This window comes from Leucoraja erinacea, chromosome 37 (assembly GCF_028641065.1).
Source record: "Leucoraja erinacea ecotype New England chromosome 37, Leri_hhj_1, whole genome shotgun sequence".
In the NCBI taxonomy this organism is placed as follows: domain Eukaryota; kingdom Metazoa; phylum Chordata; class Chondrichthyes; order Rajiformes; family Rajidae; genus Leucoraja; species Leucoraja erinaceus.
The window spans coordinates 6543537-6560862 of record NC_073413.1 but is presented as its reverse complement, the minus strand read 5'-3'; the positions used below and the strand labels follow the sequence as shown (position 1 = coordinate 6560862).

The following is a 17326-nucleotide window of genomic DNA, read 5'->3' as shown; positions in this document are numbered from 1 at the left end:
CATCGCGGGCATTGGGAGGAAGTTACAGGAGCTTGAGAACTTGCTTCCAGGTTCAAGAATAGTTTTTTTTCCATCAACTATAGGGTTCCTGAACCACCCTGCATAACCCTACCTCAGCACCCAACCAATACCAACATCACACCACTGATTCCACTGGTAATCGAGTCTCACTGTGCCTTAATTAGTCATCATCATCATCGTTGAAAACATCAACGGGCACGGTGCCTTACAATGCCGTGTACGACAGTGATCGCAACTTCTACTGAAGTGTGTGGATGGCCGTTGGCTCGCTAGGAGCTCATCTGCCCTTTGACAGGCCTTGTTTTGGGTCCTGCTGGGTGTCCACAGCCCCCTCCCTCACCTGGCAAACCAGGTGGGGGAGACGGTTTAGTCGCCGACTATCCGACCATGGAGCAGGTAGCGCGGGATTATATGGTACCCGTGGCGGGGGGGGGGAGGGGGAACTCCCCCCCCTCCCCGACCTGACCCTAATTGGTACACATGACAATAAACAGACCTTTGATTGCAATACCTACTTTGTTTTCACTATTGTAGGTCTGATTTCCTTGAATAACTTTTTATTGTTGGTGGTGTGACTAATGTGTCTGTAAAGCTGTAAAAGTAAGAATGTCATTGTTCCAGTCCATATAACAAATCTACATGAACCTCCTGAACCAAAGGTGTAAATGAATTGGTAGACAAAAAAGCTGGAGAAACTCAGCGGGTGCAGCAGCATCCATGGAGCGAAGGAAATAGGCAACGTTTTGGGCCAAAACCCTCCTTCAGTGTAAATGAGTTGGCTGTGCTCGTCTGCTCCCCCTACCTGCGCCGACTTGCAGTGGCAGCTTAGTCAGTTATTCCTTTTTTTAATTGGTCCAAATTAAAAAATTAAACACACATAATTTCAGTTTAATAAATCAAATTGAAGCCAAAAACTTTGCAGTTTAAAATGTGCCGTAAGCGCCAGGCTTCTACCACTGCCCTGGCTTAATTTCAAGTTTGTGGAGAAAATCCCAAGAAGTTACAGACAGAGTCAGAGTCAGAGTCAGAGTCAATTCAGAGTCAATTTAATTGTCATTGTCAGACAGCACCCGTTTAATTGTCAGACAGCACCCGTAGTCAGGATTGAACCCGGGTGTCTGGCGCTGTGAGGCAGCAACTCTACCGCTGTGCTGAGGAACTTGCTTCAGACGTGTGCTGCCACTGAGCGGGTTCAGTGTGGGGAGGACTACGACATTAAGGACCTCCTGTCGTTTCATATTCAGTGACTGGGATTTGTCAAAACCCCAGTAAAAGCCTGCTGGAAGTTTGTATGTAAATAATAACTGCAGTCATGCTAATGTTATGTAATTAAATAACATTGCATGTGATGACATTGTTGACTGGCATATTCGGCAATGTATAAACTTTGAAAATTTTTATGAATACATTGTGTGTTTTGAAGGTTTAAAAAAATGTTCTCCACATGATTCGAGTTAAATCTTGCCTTTGTGTTTTGTTGGATTAGCAAGGGAGATGTAGGTTGCCTTCAGGGTGTGAGTGTTTCAATGATGCAGCCTGTTGAATGTGCAGACTGGAACTCTATCCGGCAGTAGCTCCCAGTCCGAGCTCCGATGCTGCTGCCCCACGGAAGGGGTGATCCCTCCCCTGAGCCACTCCATCTCCGAGGTTTTATCAGCCTTGCAAGGGAGTACGAGATGGAACACAGCCAGACTCAAGCTGGGGACAACCAAATGTTTGCGTTGAAGTGAATGCTGGTAATGCAAATGTTTTGTGTGGTCGCATTGTGTCATTTGACTGCTGCTTATGTGATGTCCTTGGTTCTTTTGACGAAGAAACTTCCTTCCAGCTGTTTTATTAAGACTTGGATGCATTATTTTCGACTGAAGTTTGTGTTTGTTTTGGTGACTGTACTTGGCAAGGCATGAGGCAGCTTAGCTTTACTGTTGAATCTTGTGCGTCGGCTACCAGTGAGGGTCTTTTGCATTGATTATGGAGCAGTACTGAGTGCTGAAGAAGGGTCCCGACCCGAAACATCATCTATCCATGTTCTGCAGAGATGCTGCCTGACCCGCTGAGTCACACCAGCACTCCTTTGCTGAGTACTTCAATGTTTGTTTGATTCTGTCCCTCGGAAGCAATATACTTCAATATCTGCCTCTCCCTTCTCATGCTCTCAAGGTAGAAGTGTTTTTTGTGTGTGGCTTTCAAAAGGCATTTGGACAGATATACATGTAGGAAAGGTTTAGAGGGGATGTTGGCCAAATGTGACTGGGCTAGAATGCCAACTTGGTCGGCATGGACAAGGTGAGCCGCAGAGCCCGGTTCTGTGCTGGCTGACACTGTAGTGTAGGTAGGTAAGGGGCTGATCGGGTTGTGAACTGGATTGACTTTATTTACTTATTTTCTTCCCAAAGAGCACTTATGTGAAACGGGCCCTCAGATGGAAGGGCAGGAGACCGAGGGGCGAACTTCCCCACGCCTTAGACGCCTGTGCCACTCCACGTTCAGCCAACAGGAGGAGAGGTTGCTGCAAGGTGAGACGCACCAAATGATTTGCTTCTGGTTGTGGTGACGATGGGAGGGGGGGAGGGGGGGGGGGGGGGGGGGGGGGGGGGGGGGGATGGGGGGGGGGTGGGGAATGGGGTCGGAGGGGGCATTGGTCGCTGAAGGTGGGTGGGCCAGGGAGTTGAAAGGAGGACAAGTTTTGAGGCACCCATCAAGCTCTCGTTAAGGCTTTAGTATGAAAACAAAAACATTCTTTTAGCACAGCCAGTACCGGCACTTGATTGAATACATACCTAGCTTTACTAATCAAGATGTTCAAGAAGGAACTGCCGATGGTGGAGAATGGAAGGAAGACAAAATTGCTGGAGAAACTCAGCGGGTGCGGCAGCATCTATGGAGCGAAGGAAATAGGCAACGTTTCGGGACGAAACGTTGCCTATTTCCTTCGCTCCATAGATGCTGCTGCACCCGCTGAGTTTCTCCAGCAATTTTGTTTACTAACAAGATGACTGCTTGTTTGGGATGCATCATTTAGACAGAGAACAACGCGTAGAACTTAGAACTGTACAGCACGCGGACAGGCCTTTAGGTCTGCAATATGATACCAAGTTTACCTTGCCCACTTGCATGTGATCCATATCCCTCCAATGCCTGCATATTCGTGCCTATCTAAGCGGCTCTGAAACAGAACTATCATGTCTTTTCGCACTATCCATGGCAGCACATTCCAAGCACCTATCACTGTTTAAAAAAAATATATATTGATTTCTTAGTTTCTCGTTTTTTTGACAATATATTCTTATATCACACATATATTAACTAATTCCATACTGCGTTTACTGTGATTTGGGTTTTACTTTCCATTAGTTTTTGATAATCTGAAAACAAACAAAATGCCGAGGATGCTCATTATTGATAAATCATCAAGGGGTCACAGCTTAAGGATTCCCTTTAAAACCGAGATGAGAAGAACTTTTTTCACACAGAGAGTGGTGATCTCTGGAACTCTCTGCCACCCATTGAGGCCAGTTCATTGGCTATATTTAAGAGGGAGTTAGATGGCCCTTGTGGCTAAGGGGATCAGGGGGTATGGAGAGAACAAGGTACGGGATACTGAGTTGGATGATCAGCCATGATCATATTGAATGGCGGTGCAGGCTCGAAGGGCCGAATGGCCTACTCCTGCACCTAATTTCTATGTTTCTATGTTTCTATCTGATGATGGATACAAGGTGCAAGAGCGGCCTATCCCTACCGGAATTTAGGAAAAGAAGACCAATGAAGCACAAGGAATGGTTCCACAGGACTAGAACATCACAAATGTAAAGGGCCTGTCCCACTTACGCGACCTGGGCTCGCAAATTACCTGACCTCGTGGTCGCTGGAGGCGTATGGGCACCGTATGGCCGCACGGGACCAGTCCCACTTAGAAGCGCGGAGGGGTATGGAGTTGTGCGGGGCTGGTCCCGACATCACGCGAGGCTCCGAAATCCTTGCAGTGACCGAAATCTTCGCCCGCCAGCGGCCTGTCGGCTCGCGTACGCACGCAGGCGCATTGTGGTCGTATTCGGCGTCTTGACGGCGTACGCCTAGCGCGTGGCGTTCCGTGACGGTAGACAAAAGTGCTGGAGAAACTCAGCGGGTGCAGCAGCATCCATGGAGCGAAGGAAATAGGCAACGTTTCGGGCCTTATCTCTGTATCTCCCCCTCCCCTGACTCTCAGTCTGAAGAAGGGTCTCGGCCAGAAACGTCACCCACTCCTTCTATCCAGAGACGCTGCCTGTTACTCCAGCATTTTGTGTCGCTCTTTCCTTGATTACGACTCTATGCAGAGCAGGGCAGGGTATCCTGTTTCCATCAGTCCCTCACCTGGCTGAATAGGTAAGGGTGAGGTTACCTGTTCTATAATACACTCGTTTTCTTATTTTGAGGCTTTGTTAATACATAATTTGAGCTTTTACGAGACAAAACCTTTAATAAATAGAAGTGGTTTCAACGGGCATTCGGGGCTCCTAATATGGTTGGGCAATCTGCTGCATCTGGAACTCCACATTGTTCCCTAATCCTGTTTAATAAGTAAACAATTCCTGAGGGTTTTTGTTCCAAGGACCAATGCAGTCAGGGTTGGGAAATAAATTGGCACTTGTAAGTGAGTTCAACAGCAAGCCGGATGGAGGCCAAAGCTGAGATTAATCATGCCATTTTGTCTGCATTGGTTTAACCAATTACTGAATTAAATATGTTTTTCTCTTTCAAGCTGCACTAATCGATTGCTGATCTGCACGAGGATTATCTCATTTCCCTTTATTTAACAGATTTGAGCATGTGATAGATGATGGGCATTTGACCGAGTGATGAGCAGTCTATTCATTTGAAAATATCCCACTATTAGTTTTTTCTTAGTATAGAGATACAGCGCGGAAACAGGCCCTTCGGCCCATCGAGTCCACACCGGCCAGCGATCCCTGGGCACTAGCACTATCTTATACACACTAGGGACAATTTACAATTTTACCAAAGCCAATTAGCCTGTAGGTCTTTGGAGTGTGGGAGGAGACCAGAGCTCCTGGAGAAAACCAGCACGGGTCATGGGGAAAACATACCAACTCCGTATAGACAGCATCCATGGTCGGGATCGAACCCGGCTCTCTGGTATCTACAGCTGCACCACCGTGCCACCCCTATTCTTTTCCATTTGAAGCGACCTGCATCCATTTATAAACAAGAAGTGAAGGAAGAACGCAAAGATCTCGAGTAGTAATGGAAAGGTAGACCGGCATTTTAAGGTTGAACGAGTGTGCAGAGAGGATTTACAAGGATGTTGCCGGGACTTGAGGACCCGAGCTATAGGGAAAGGTTGGACAGGTTAGGACCTTATTCCTTGGAGTCTAGGAGGCTGAGCAATGACCTTCTAGAAGTGTATACAATCATGAGGGGAATAGACAGGGTGAATGCACAGAGTCTTTTACCCAGGGTAGGGGAATCAAGAAGCAGAGGTCATATGTTTACGGTTGAGAGGGGAAAGATGGAATGGGAACCTGAGGGGCAACTTTTTCATTCAGTGGGTGGTCGATATATGGACCAAACTGACAGAGGAGGTCGACACAAAATGCTGGAGTATCTCAGCAGGCCAGGCAGCATCTTTGGAGAAAGTGGACAGCTAATGTTTCGCATTGGGACCCTCCTTCAGACTGCCAGAGGGTGCGGTTGAGACAGGTTCAATAAAAGATGCTTGGACGGGTACATGGAAGAGAAAGGTTTAGAGGGATATGGGTAAATGGGACGAGAGTAGATGGGGCATCTTGGTATGCATGGATGAGTTGGGCCGACGGGTCTTTCTGTGCTGATTCAGTCTGCACCCTAGTAGCATGAACATTGACTTCTCCAATTTCCGGTAGCCCTTGCTGTCGCCTCCCCTTCTCAGCTCTCCCTCAGCCCTCTGGCTCCTCCTCTTCCTTTCTCCTTTCTCCTTTCTTCTCCCCAACCCCCCCTCCTCCCATCCCACATCAGTCTGAAGAAGGGTTTCGGCCCGAAACGTTGCCTATTTCCTTCGCTCCATTGATGCTGCCGCACCCGCTGAGTTTCACCAGCACTTTCGTCCACCAGTAGTAATAAAGGCTGGTTGTGCCCTTGAAATGGTTTTGGACAATTAAATTCGAGCAGAGGCGTTCACCTTGGAGGGATCATTTTATGATGCAATGCTTACCTACATGATAAGCTGCTTGTGCGGACACGCAACGTCGCCTATCAAACACAGACCTGGGGGGCTGCAAGATGAAGAGACCAAACACCTGTGGTGTTACTCAGAAAGTAAATAAAGAACGTGATGGATTCTCTGATATTAAAAACCTTTTTAAAAAAAAATAATAATAATTTAAGAAGCATGTGTCGATTGGAGCAAGGCAAGCAGCTGCAAGTTGACTATTTTGGTTCCATGGAGTCAGTTGTTGCTGTGCATTGCCTGCCTTGTAAAGTGCAGACCGTGCAAATATCGACCCGCATCATACAAGTGCAGGCTCCTTCTGCTGGACAACAGTCCAGCCTCATTTTATTCTGTGTGATTTTTTATTTTTTTTTCCTTCTCCCGATCTTTCCCCGGCTGTTAGATTATAAACAAAGAGATTTGCTCTCTTTTTTTTCCCTTTGAAGCCGGCTTCTGTAGTCCCGGGGATCGTGTGTCAAGAGTTGGAAACCATAGTTGCCGGAGTTCTCGCTGCACTGTCAAAGTTCGCCGCTGCAGGCAACAGTTTTTAGCTCACGAAAAAGCTGTTTGTTCCGACCTTTTACCATGCTGGACAAGAGCAAAACCATTAAATCTGTCTTGTCCGAGATTCTGTCTGTCACTGGAGGCAGCACATGGCCAGGACACTGTTGCACTGACAGCCTCCAGCACAGTCACTGCTGTTTCAAACAAGGTTAGTCGTGCTTTCTGATAAAGGACTGAGGCAGGAAGGCAGGAATGTTTGTCACAGTCGTGCAGTGGATGTGTAAACGCAAAACCCAGAGGGTCTGATCTAATGATCTGGATATGCATGCCACAGTGCCAGTGGGGGTTTTATTAATTTGGGTAATTAAACAGATGTTGAAGAAAACGCCTACGTCAGTCATGGTGACCGTGTAACTGTCAGACTTCTGTAAAGAAAATACCCCCACCTGATTCATTAAATCCTGCTAAATGTATCTAATTTGCCCTGCATGTGAACCACAGCAAGATGGCTGAGCCTTAACTGCTCTCCAAAGTGACCACGCTAACATTCTTGCGATACGGAAGATTGAAATCTGAATTATGGTATGAAGGATTGATTTGATTGACAAATACAGCATGGAAGCACGGCCTTCAGACCGCTGAGTCCCCCCCCCGCCCATACCCCCCCCCCCCCCCCCCCCCCCCCCCCCCCATTCACACTAGTTCAATGTTGTCTCACTTTCTCATTCGCTCCCTGCAAACTCGAGGCAATTTAGAGGCCAATTCACCTACAAACCTGGTTCTGTGCCTTTTCGTACCTCCAGTTTCCCTCTCCCCTGACTCTCAGTTTGACGGAGGGTCTCGACACAGAATTCTCTGCCACAGAAGGTAGTTGAGGCCAGTTCATTGGCAATATTTAAGAGGGAGTTAGATGTGGCCCTTGTGGCTAAGGGGATCAGAGGGTATGGAGAGAAGGCAGGTACAGGATACTGAGTTGGATGATCAGCCATGATCATATTGAATGGCGGTGCAGGCTCGAAGGGCCGAATGGCCTACTCCTGCACCTATTTTCGATGTTTCTATCTATGCTTCGATGACCCGAAACATCACCCATTCCTTCTCACCAGGGATGCTGCCTGTCCCGCTGAGTACTCCAGCAAAGTTTCTAGTTGGATAAGTCACCTTTTGGTGTTCTTCTTTTTCTTCTTCTTTTCATCTTCTTGCGTATGGCGTGCACAGCCTAAAGTTGTAGGACAACTTGTTCCATTTGATCTTATTTGATTGTGCACGCCAGGTTGATTGCATTCGTCGAAACAGGGCGGACCACGTGAAGATTGCAATCTTCTTCCCCACCTTTTGGGTTTCAGATGATTCATCAGTGACAGAGGAAGATGAGAAGACAATTTTGTTTGTGAGCCTATAATTGTCCAAGCTCCGATTGTGTAGGGTTTGACAAATTTTATGTTCAGCACAGTGAAGCATAAACTGGATATTCTATTTATGAAGGAACTGCAGATGCTGGAAAAATCGAAGGTAGACAAAAATGCTGGAGAAACTCAGCGGGTGAGGCAGCGTCTATGGAGCGAAGGAATAGGTGACGTTTTGGGTCGAGACCCTTCTTCACCTTCAAACGTCACCTATTCCTTCGCTCCATAGATGCTGCCTCACCCGCTGAGTTTCTCCAGGATTTTTGTCTACACTGGATATTCTAGGCCAGTTAGTTTAATTCTAGATACGGGGAAGGAAATTAAAAGCCATTTGAACAAACGTAAACCAGTAAAAGGGCACTAACAGGGCTTTGAGTGTTGTGAGGAAAAAGTGTGTGGATGAGGGTGCTGCCTTAAGGGCCTGTCTCACTCTCACGACCTAATTCACGACCTTTTTTACTCGTGGACATTTTTCATCAGGCTAGAAAAACGCCCCGACCTACTTGATGCCACGAGTACCTACGACTAGCATCACGATCTACCTACGACCTCGCTGCGAGTACGAGTCAAGGGCAAAGGTCGTGAATTAGGTCGTGAAAGTGAGACAACCCCTTGACACTAATATGTTTGTTCAAAGCATTCTAAACTCGCTAGAGGATTTGGATTTTCAAGGTCACTTAGTCCCCTAATAATTATCTTTGTTTCTGTAAGATGATCTTTCTTCCTTCTAACCTTCATTGAGTATTGAATAGTCATGATCAATCTCTTATCCGAGGACAAACCTTCAAGAAGTGATTTGCCTAAAATGCTGGATTTGTTTTTTTTAACTGGTTAATGAGACATAAAATTTGCACATTAGTCTGGGTGTGTTTTCACAGTAGCTCTGCGATGCTCCCACAAGATTTCCTTGTATAGGTATTCCAAGCCCCCTGCAATAAAGCCCAAGGTACCTTTTAGACCAGTGGTTCCCAACCTTTTTTTGGCCATGCCCCACCTAATCACCTCTAAAATCCTGATGCCCCCCCCCCCTTGCTTTCCCTTGAGAGAAAACGGAGGAAATAGATATTATAAGGGTAACTTAGCAAAAGCTCTTTGAATCGCATTTCTAAATCCAATTCAATAAATAAGGTTCTCCCATGACCTTGCGCGTTTCGTGCGACGTGCATGAAGAGCGATGGCGCGGTGATTATGTAATAACTACACAATAAAGACCTTTTTTACCCCAAAAAAATTATTTACTCAAAATAACATCTGAAACATAAACTACATATGTTTACCTGATGGAAAAACCAAAAAAATTAAAATCGAAAATTTGGACCCAGACCTCCTCAGTCGTGCGCAATTGCCCCCCTTAAAAATCAAATTGCCCCCCCGTGGGGCGTACGCCCCACGTTGGGAACCACTGTTTTAGACTTTAGAGAAGCAGTGCGGAAACGGGACTTTCGGTCCATCCCGACCAGTACAATAGCACTATCCTACACACTAGGGAAAATGTATCACTATACCAAAGCCAATTAACCTACAAATCTGCACGTCTTTGGAGTGTGGGATGAACCCGGAGAAAATCCACGCGGTCCCAGGGAGGTCGTACAATGTTTTTAAGAAGGAACTGCAGATGCTGGAATATCGAATGTAGACAAAAGTGCTGGAGAAACTCAGCATCTATGGAGCGAAGGAAATAGGCAACATTTTCGGGCCGAAACCCTTCTTCAGACTGATATGGGGGGGGGAGAATAAAGAAGAAAGGAAGAGGAGTAGCCCGAGGGCTGAGGGAGAGCTGAGAAGGGGAGGAGACAGCAAGGACTCCCGGAAATTGGAGGTCAATGTTTATGCCGCTAGGGTGCAGACTGCCCAAGCGGAATATGAGGTGCTGCTCCTCTAATAAACTCCTTACAGACAGCTTCCGCAGTCAGGATCTAACTCTGGTCTCTGGTGCTGGAAGGCACCAACTCTACTGCTGTGTCACTGTGCCACCCCAAAGACACAAAGTGCTGGAGTAACTAAGCGGGTCACGCCGCATCACTGGAGAACATGGACAAGTGATGTTTCGGGTCGGGACCCTTCTTCAGACTCCACACAGACAGCACCCGAGGTCGGGATCGAACCCGGGTCTCTGGTGCTGTGAGGCAGCAGCTCCACCTGCTGTGCCGCTGTGTGCTGTACTATTTGCCATTCCCATTAATTACTGAACCCACGTTTCACGGTTGCTTAATTATAGATGGTGACTTTGAATACCAAGACACTTCTGTAATGATCAGGATTACATTGTTTGTGTCAGTGTCGAAGCAGATTAAATGATAATTATTAAGTAGGAATTAGAAACATACTTGAACAGGAGAACTATTTAAGGAGAACTGTGAGGTCTAAAGAAGGGTTTCAACCCGAAACGTCACCCATTCCTTCTCTCCAGAGATTCTGCCTGTCCCGCTGAGTTACTCCAACATTTTGTGTCTATCTTTAATGAGCTGACTTAATTGGATAATGCTTTCAATCGATTTAACACTGCTAGTCAGCTTTTCGTACTGTGGCATGATATGATTTAATATTGATGTTTACTTCATTCTTATTATTAGTTTTACTGATGCCACAATAAATTAAAATAGCTGTGAAAATGTAATTATAGCTCGGTGTTCTGCAGCTGATTAGTCTATATGCAAGATCTTTATAAATAAATTATATTGGAGGGAGAAGTTGGCCGAGGACCTGCATGGAGGCCATGAAGTTATATTTGGGTTGAGGTTCTTCTTTTTTCTTCCTTCTGAATAACTCTGATATGGAAGGTTTGGGTTTTGGACGAGGAACTTATCAAAGTGGAGGGTGTCAAGAAAAGCTTTCACTGGCCTGTGTACATCTTTGCACAAGCCATCTCATAGAATCTTCATTTGGTCGTCATAGAGTGATGCAGTGTAGAAACAGGCCCTCCGGCCCAACTTGCCCACACAGGCCAACATATCCCAGCTACACTACACTTAATTTGAACACATTACACCAATTCTTAAATCCTTACATTGGCTCCCTGTATGTCAGAGAATTGATTTTAAAATCCTGCTGCTCACCTATAAATCACTACAAGGTTTAGGACTTAAGTATATCACTGACATGCTTCCACTATATAAGCCTTCTAGACCGCTAAGATCTTCTGAAACCAATCTGTTAGTGATTCCCAGAGTAAATACAAAACATGGGAAAGCAGGATTTAGTTACTATGCAACAAATAACTGGAATAAACTTCCTGAAGATTTAAGACTTGCCTCAACTTTGACCACTTTTAAAACAAGACTGAAAACTTTTATGTTTACTTTAGCTTTCAGCTAAATCTTAACTACATTGCACTTTTAACTTTTGCACTTTTTATAATGCATTTTTAATTTTGCTTTTCTTTTCTTTTAGTTCTATTTTATTTCATTTTATTATTTCATTTTATTGTATGACATGTTTTTATGTGAAGCACTTTGAGTCTGCCTCGTGTATGAAATGTGCTATATAAATGAAGTTGCCTTGCCTTGTCTAGTCCTCCAAGTCCTTCCACATCCCTCCAAACCTGTCCTATCCATGTGTAGGGAATGAACTGAAGATAGACACAAAATGCTGGAGGAACTCGGCGGGCCAGGCAGCATCTCTGGAGAGAAGGAAAGGGTGACGTTTCGGGTCTCTGACTCTGAGGAAGGGTCTCGACCCGAAACGTGGGCCATTCCTTCTATCCAGAGATGCTGATTGTCCCTCTGTCCTATTCATATACCTGTCGAATGACCTCAATTACCTCCTCTGGCAGCTTGTTCCATCCACCCACCACTCCTTGTGTACACAAAAATGATTGACCAATTTTAATAATAGATGTAAATGTAGAGAGAAACACGCCTCTATAAAGGAGAGATATTAAAATAGTGAAGTTATTTTTATTCACCCATCAACCTCCTGATGTTTGAGTCATTGCACCATTTTTTAAAGGCACTCTGATTGTAATCAGTGATCAACAGCTATTAAAGAATTATTGCTTAGCATTTTGCCTATGGACATCTTTCCACATGCCTCATCAATCCCTTTAGTTCCTGCTGTGCCTATGTGTAAGATGTGCTGTGTGGTGCATCCTTCAACTCAATAATAATTCTGCATCTATATTTGAAATGTTTCTTTCGGGTTGAGAGGGACATTCATGAAGCTATCACATCCCAGTGCTTATCTGTAGTTGTCATGCTTTCAGTCTTTCAATTCACAACAAAATTTATCTTGCTCTCTCGCCAGAGTTGTCTTGTAAGCCGGAAGCGCCCCTGATAAGTTCAGTTTTGTTTATTGCCACATGCACTGAGGTACAGTGAAAAGCTTTTGTTGCTTGCTTACCAGTCAGCGGAAAGACAATACATGATTATAGTCGAGCCATTCGCAGTGTGCAGATACATGATAAGGGAATAACGCGCAGTGCAAGATAAACCCAGTAAAGTCCGATCAAAGATAATCCGAGGGTCACCAATGAGGTAGATAGTAGTTCAGGACTGCGCTCTAGGTTTGGTTGGATGGTTCAGTTGCCTGATAACAGCTGGGAAGAAACTGTCCCTGAATCTGGAGGTGTGCATATTGACATTTTATACCTTTTGCTGGACAATTTTTTACATTTACACGAAGCCAACAACGTCTTTGGAGTGTGGGAGGAAACTGAAGATCTTGGAGAAAACCCACGCAGGCCACTGGGAGGACATAACCATATAACCATATAACAATTACAGCACGGAAACAGGCCATCTCGGCCCTACAAGTCCGTGCCGAACAAATTTTTTTTCCCCTTAGTCCCACCTGCCTGCACTCATACCATAACCCTCCATTCCCTTCTCATCCATATGCCTATCCAATTTATTTTTAAATGATACCAATGAACCTGCCTTCACTACTTCCACTGGAAGCTCATTCCACACCGCTACCACTCTCTGAGTAAAGAAGTTCCCCCTCATATTACCCCTAAACTTCTGTCCCTTAATTCTGACATGCAAACTCTATACAGACAGCACCCGTAGTCAGGGTCGCACCCAGGTCACTGACCCTGTGGCTGGTCCATTCGACTTTCTGGTTCATTGTGCAGCACACTAGTTACTGGAGGTGTACGAAGGAACTGCAGATGCTGGTTGAAACCGAAGATAGATGCCAAACGCTGGAGTGACTCAGCTGGACAGGCAGCGTCCCTGGAGAGAAGGAAGGGGTGACGTTTCGGGTGTGAAGAAGGGTCTCGACCCGAAACGTCACCTATTTCCTTCGCTCCATAGATACTGCCTCACCCGCTGAGTTTCTCCAGCATTTTTGTCTAACTGCAGTTACTTGATGTTCTATTTTTTTTTTTTTTTTTTTTTTTTTTTTTTTTTTTTTTTTTTTTTTAACGTTTTTTTTGCCTTCCATCACAGCGAGGTGGAGATGCGCTGTTATGGATGTCTGTGTAAATTGTGTTGTGTCTTTGGTCTTTTTTTTTCTTGTGTGTTTGACTGCAGAAACAACATTTCATTTGAGCCTCTATGAGGTTCAAGTGACAAATAAATTGTATTGTATTGTATTGTATTTTGATTCGGTTCCCGCAGAGCATCTTGGAAAGTGAAGCAGCAGCATTTTCCTCCTTCCAAACTGCAAATGCACCATCCTCCATCTACTTCCCCTTCCCCACAGCTTCATTGTGTTGAAATTGAACCTGCAGCTCGCTCTTTCTTGTAGTTTCAGGTTCGCAAACTCCTTGCTCTTTTGGTTTCTCCCACAATCTGTTCCAGCTCGTCCTTATTCAGTGTGTTTCGTCATGAGTTCCTGAAGTGAATAAAATCTCTGCTGTTGGCCCTATTTAATGTGGGTGATATTATTCTTAATACCATCCTTTGTCAGGAGTGATGTGGTCAGACTAACTAACCCCCTGAAGAATCAGGGACATTTGCTTTATGATGGAACAAAATCATATTTGATGTCTCTTAGTCATAAAGGCTACCTTCAAATTGTGAGACTACAGTTCCTTTCTTGTACTCCCACATTTAATCATTATTCCCTACGGCATCTTGCTTCAGAAGTGTTTCTTACTATGTCCATGTTGTGTTATCCATGGAATTTCCATTCAATACAAGTCTGCATTAACAGAACAGTTTTAACGTAGCCAAGGTTAGACTCGGGAGAATTCTCAGGCAAAATCTGACACAGAATTAGTCATTGCCAGTTGATGAATCACCCTATTCCTAACCTTTTCATCCAGTACGCATTCTGTTCGTATACTGCCTCCATCGTGCAGCTTGCTTCCATCCAAACAAACATCATCCACCTCTCTCCCAATCCATTCATCTGTCTAAGGTAGACAAAAATGCTGGAGAAACTCAGCGGGTGAGGCAGCAACAATGGAGTGAAGGAAATAGGCAACATTTTGGGTCGAAACCCTTCTTCAGAAGGTATTGAGTCTGAAGAAGGGTTTCGACCCAGAAACGTTGCCTATTTCCTTCGCTCCATAGATGCTGCCTCACCTGCTGAGTTTCTCCAGCATTTTTGTCTACCATATGGAATAGCCTGCGTTTGTGTACATTTCTGCCTCACTGGCTGTCTCTTTGTGGAATTCCCTGCCACAGAGGGCAGTGGAGACCAAATCGCTGGATGGATTTAAGAGAGCGTTAGGTAGAGGCTAGTGGAATCAAGGGATATGGGGAGAAGGCAGGCACGGGTTACTGATTGGGGACGATCAGCCGTGATCACAATGAATGGCGGTGCTGGCTCGAAGGGCCGAATGGCCTCCTCCTGCACCTATTTTCTATATTTCTATGTTTCTGAGGAGACATGCAATGGCCTGTTTGCCTTCAAACTAGACTAATAGTGTTACCGTTCAATCTTGTGGCTAGATTCTCAATTCTTGGGGTTTCAACAGTGGAGTGTTGAACTTTGTGGTGGAAACTATGGTGGAGTAGCTTTGCTCATCCAGTTCTGGTCAGTGAACTGCACGTAATTTGAGTGTGAGAAATGAGTTGAGCAGGTCACAGATCTGGTGACGGGTATGAAGACAGCTCGGGACAATTTGAGTGTGTTGCTCCTGGAAGTAGAGAACCTGGAGTATACAGAGATGTGAACGTTATGGACCAGTGTCAATTGCAATTTCAAAGTGAATCTTGGCCAGTAATAAAATTGGTGCTGAACACCACAGAGTGCTCGAGTATCTCAGCGAGTCAGGCAGCATCTGTGGAGGGAATAGGTTTCAGATCTTCAGACCCTCCACAGATGATACCTGACCTGCTCAGTTACTCTAGCGCGTTGATGTTAAACTCAAGATTCCAGTATCTGTAGTTTCCAACGGATTGGGGGGGAAACTGGGGCAGAAATGCAAGCCCTGCTGTGTGGTTTGCTTAGAGATACAATGTGGAAACAGGCCCTTCGGCCCACCGAGTCCGCCCCGACCAGCAATTCCCCGTACACTAGCACTATCCTACAGACTAGGCACAATAGACAAGAGACAATAGGTGCAGGAGTAGGCCATTTGGCCCTCATGGCTGATCATCCCCAATCAGTACTCCGTTCCTGCCTTCTCCCCATATCCCCTGACTCCGCTATCTTTAAGAGCCCTATCTAGCTCCCTCTTGAAAGCGGCCTCCACCGCCCTCTGAGGCAGAGACAATTTACAGCTTTTGCCAAAGCCAATTAACCTACAAACCCGTGCATTTTTGGAGTGTGGAAGGAAAACGGAGCACCCGGGGAAAACCCACGCAGGTCCCGGGGAGAACGTACAAACTCCGTACCGACAGCACCCGTAGTTGGGATCGATCCCTGGTCTCTGGCGCAGTGAGGCAGAGACTCTACCACTGCGCCACCGTGCTGCCCTAGCAGACAGTGTGGGCTTTCTAGGTCACTCACTGGAAGAACATGAAATCACTGGGATCCTAGACCTTGTCTTTGCCTGTCTAGGCCGTGTTTCCTCTCTGCCAACCATCCTGTGGATCCTGTCACGGTTTGATAGTAATCTCTTGACTTGCAACGTCAGGTCCTGCTCTGCTGCCGTGAGATGCAGTACTTTGACTTACTTTCACAACTGCCTTGTGGTTTGCCTAGAAGCAGCGCTTTTAAAATGTACGTTGCAAAGTGTCGTACAGAGAACTTAAACCTTCAACGTTTTATTTATGGCAGGAGACAAAGTGGTCCTATCTGCTTGTGGAGCTTGTCAGCATGACACGCTGCCCTGCTATTTCCTACGTCGAGGCAGCTGGGCGGAAACCCTCGGTCGATTGCCACTTCTGCAAAAGAGTGGAGTTGGAAATGGAGAACTTTCTCAAAGCGGGGCGTTGAAGCACCCGCTCAGTGGCACTAACCATGTCTGTCCCTTCTCTCCGGCAGTGCTGCAACTGAAGCTTCAGCAGCGGCGGACACGCGAAGAGTTGGCCAGCCAGGGAATCATGCCACGTAAGTACTTGGTGCTCAGCGCTCACTCATAGCAGGAGCCGGGCGGCTGCACGTCCCATTTTAATCACAGTTTATGGTACCATTTTGACACCACCATTAGCCTATGCACACAGTTGCAAAATGGTTGCATCCTCATTCTCAGCAGCCTTTGTATTTTTCCGTGTGATAAGTGTTTTATGCGTGCACAAACACAAACACACACACACACACACACACACACACACACACAGAGTCGAGCTGTTCAGAATGAGCTTGTCTTTCACTTTCCTCCAGCATGTGCAGCTTGCCTTTTTAAGATGTCAGCAGCAGTGTAGAATCAGCATTACACAAGCCTAGGCGTTGGATGAAACAGGACGGTGGTGGGGTTCAAGGGTGCTGCTGTCCAGAGTAAGGGTTTTTAACTATTGAATCTAGCAATCCACATAGAACCCTCTTTCCTTACCGCTCAACTTCCCCGCAGCCACAAACACACCATCTCCTCTCCCGCCTTCCCCGCCCCCTCAAGCCCTGCCTTTCAGAGACGGGCTTGTGACGACTGTCTTCTTCCTCCTTTGGCCTGCCAGGTCAGAGAGAGACACAGAGAGACACAGAGAGAGAGAGAGGGTGTTTCCGCAAATTGCTGTGCATGTAAACCCGGATAGTCTCTTCTCAGCCGGAATATATTTAAACATAAAAACTCATCATCTGCCGCGGTGGCCGGTCGGTGGTCGGTTCGGCAGCACTTTAGAATGAGTCTGCGGTGTTGGGGATACTGTGGCATGGCCGTTTCCTGGCAACTCCTGGCTGAGAGCTGCTGACAGAGTCACTGGCATGGTGGCAT

General features: G+C 46.0%; 1 protein-coding gene across 1 annotated transcript in view; it reads left to right on the top strand.

Annotated features, from left to right (window-relative positions):
• Positions 1 to 17326, top strand: part of LOC129713706 (myocardin-related transcription factor A-like) — a 145603-nt gene that overhangs the window by 70424 nt on the left and 57853 nt on the right. The window contains 2 exon segments of the mRNA XM_055662957.1: positions 2418 to 2537; positions 16441 to 16506. Of these exon segments, the coding sequence (XP_055518932.1) occupies positions 2444 to 2537; positions 16441 to 16506 (160 nt within the window). The 5' untranslated portion in view covers positions 2418 to 2443.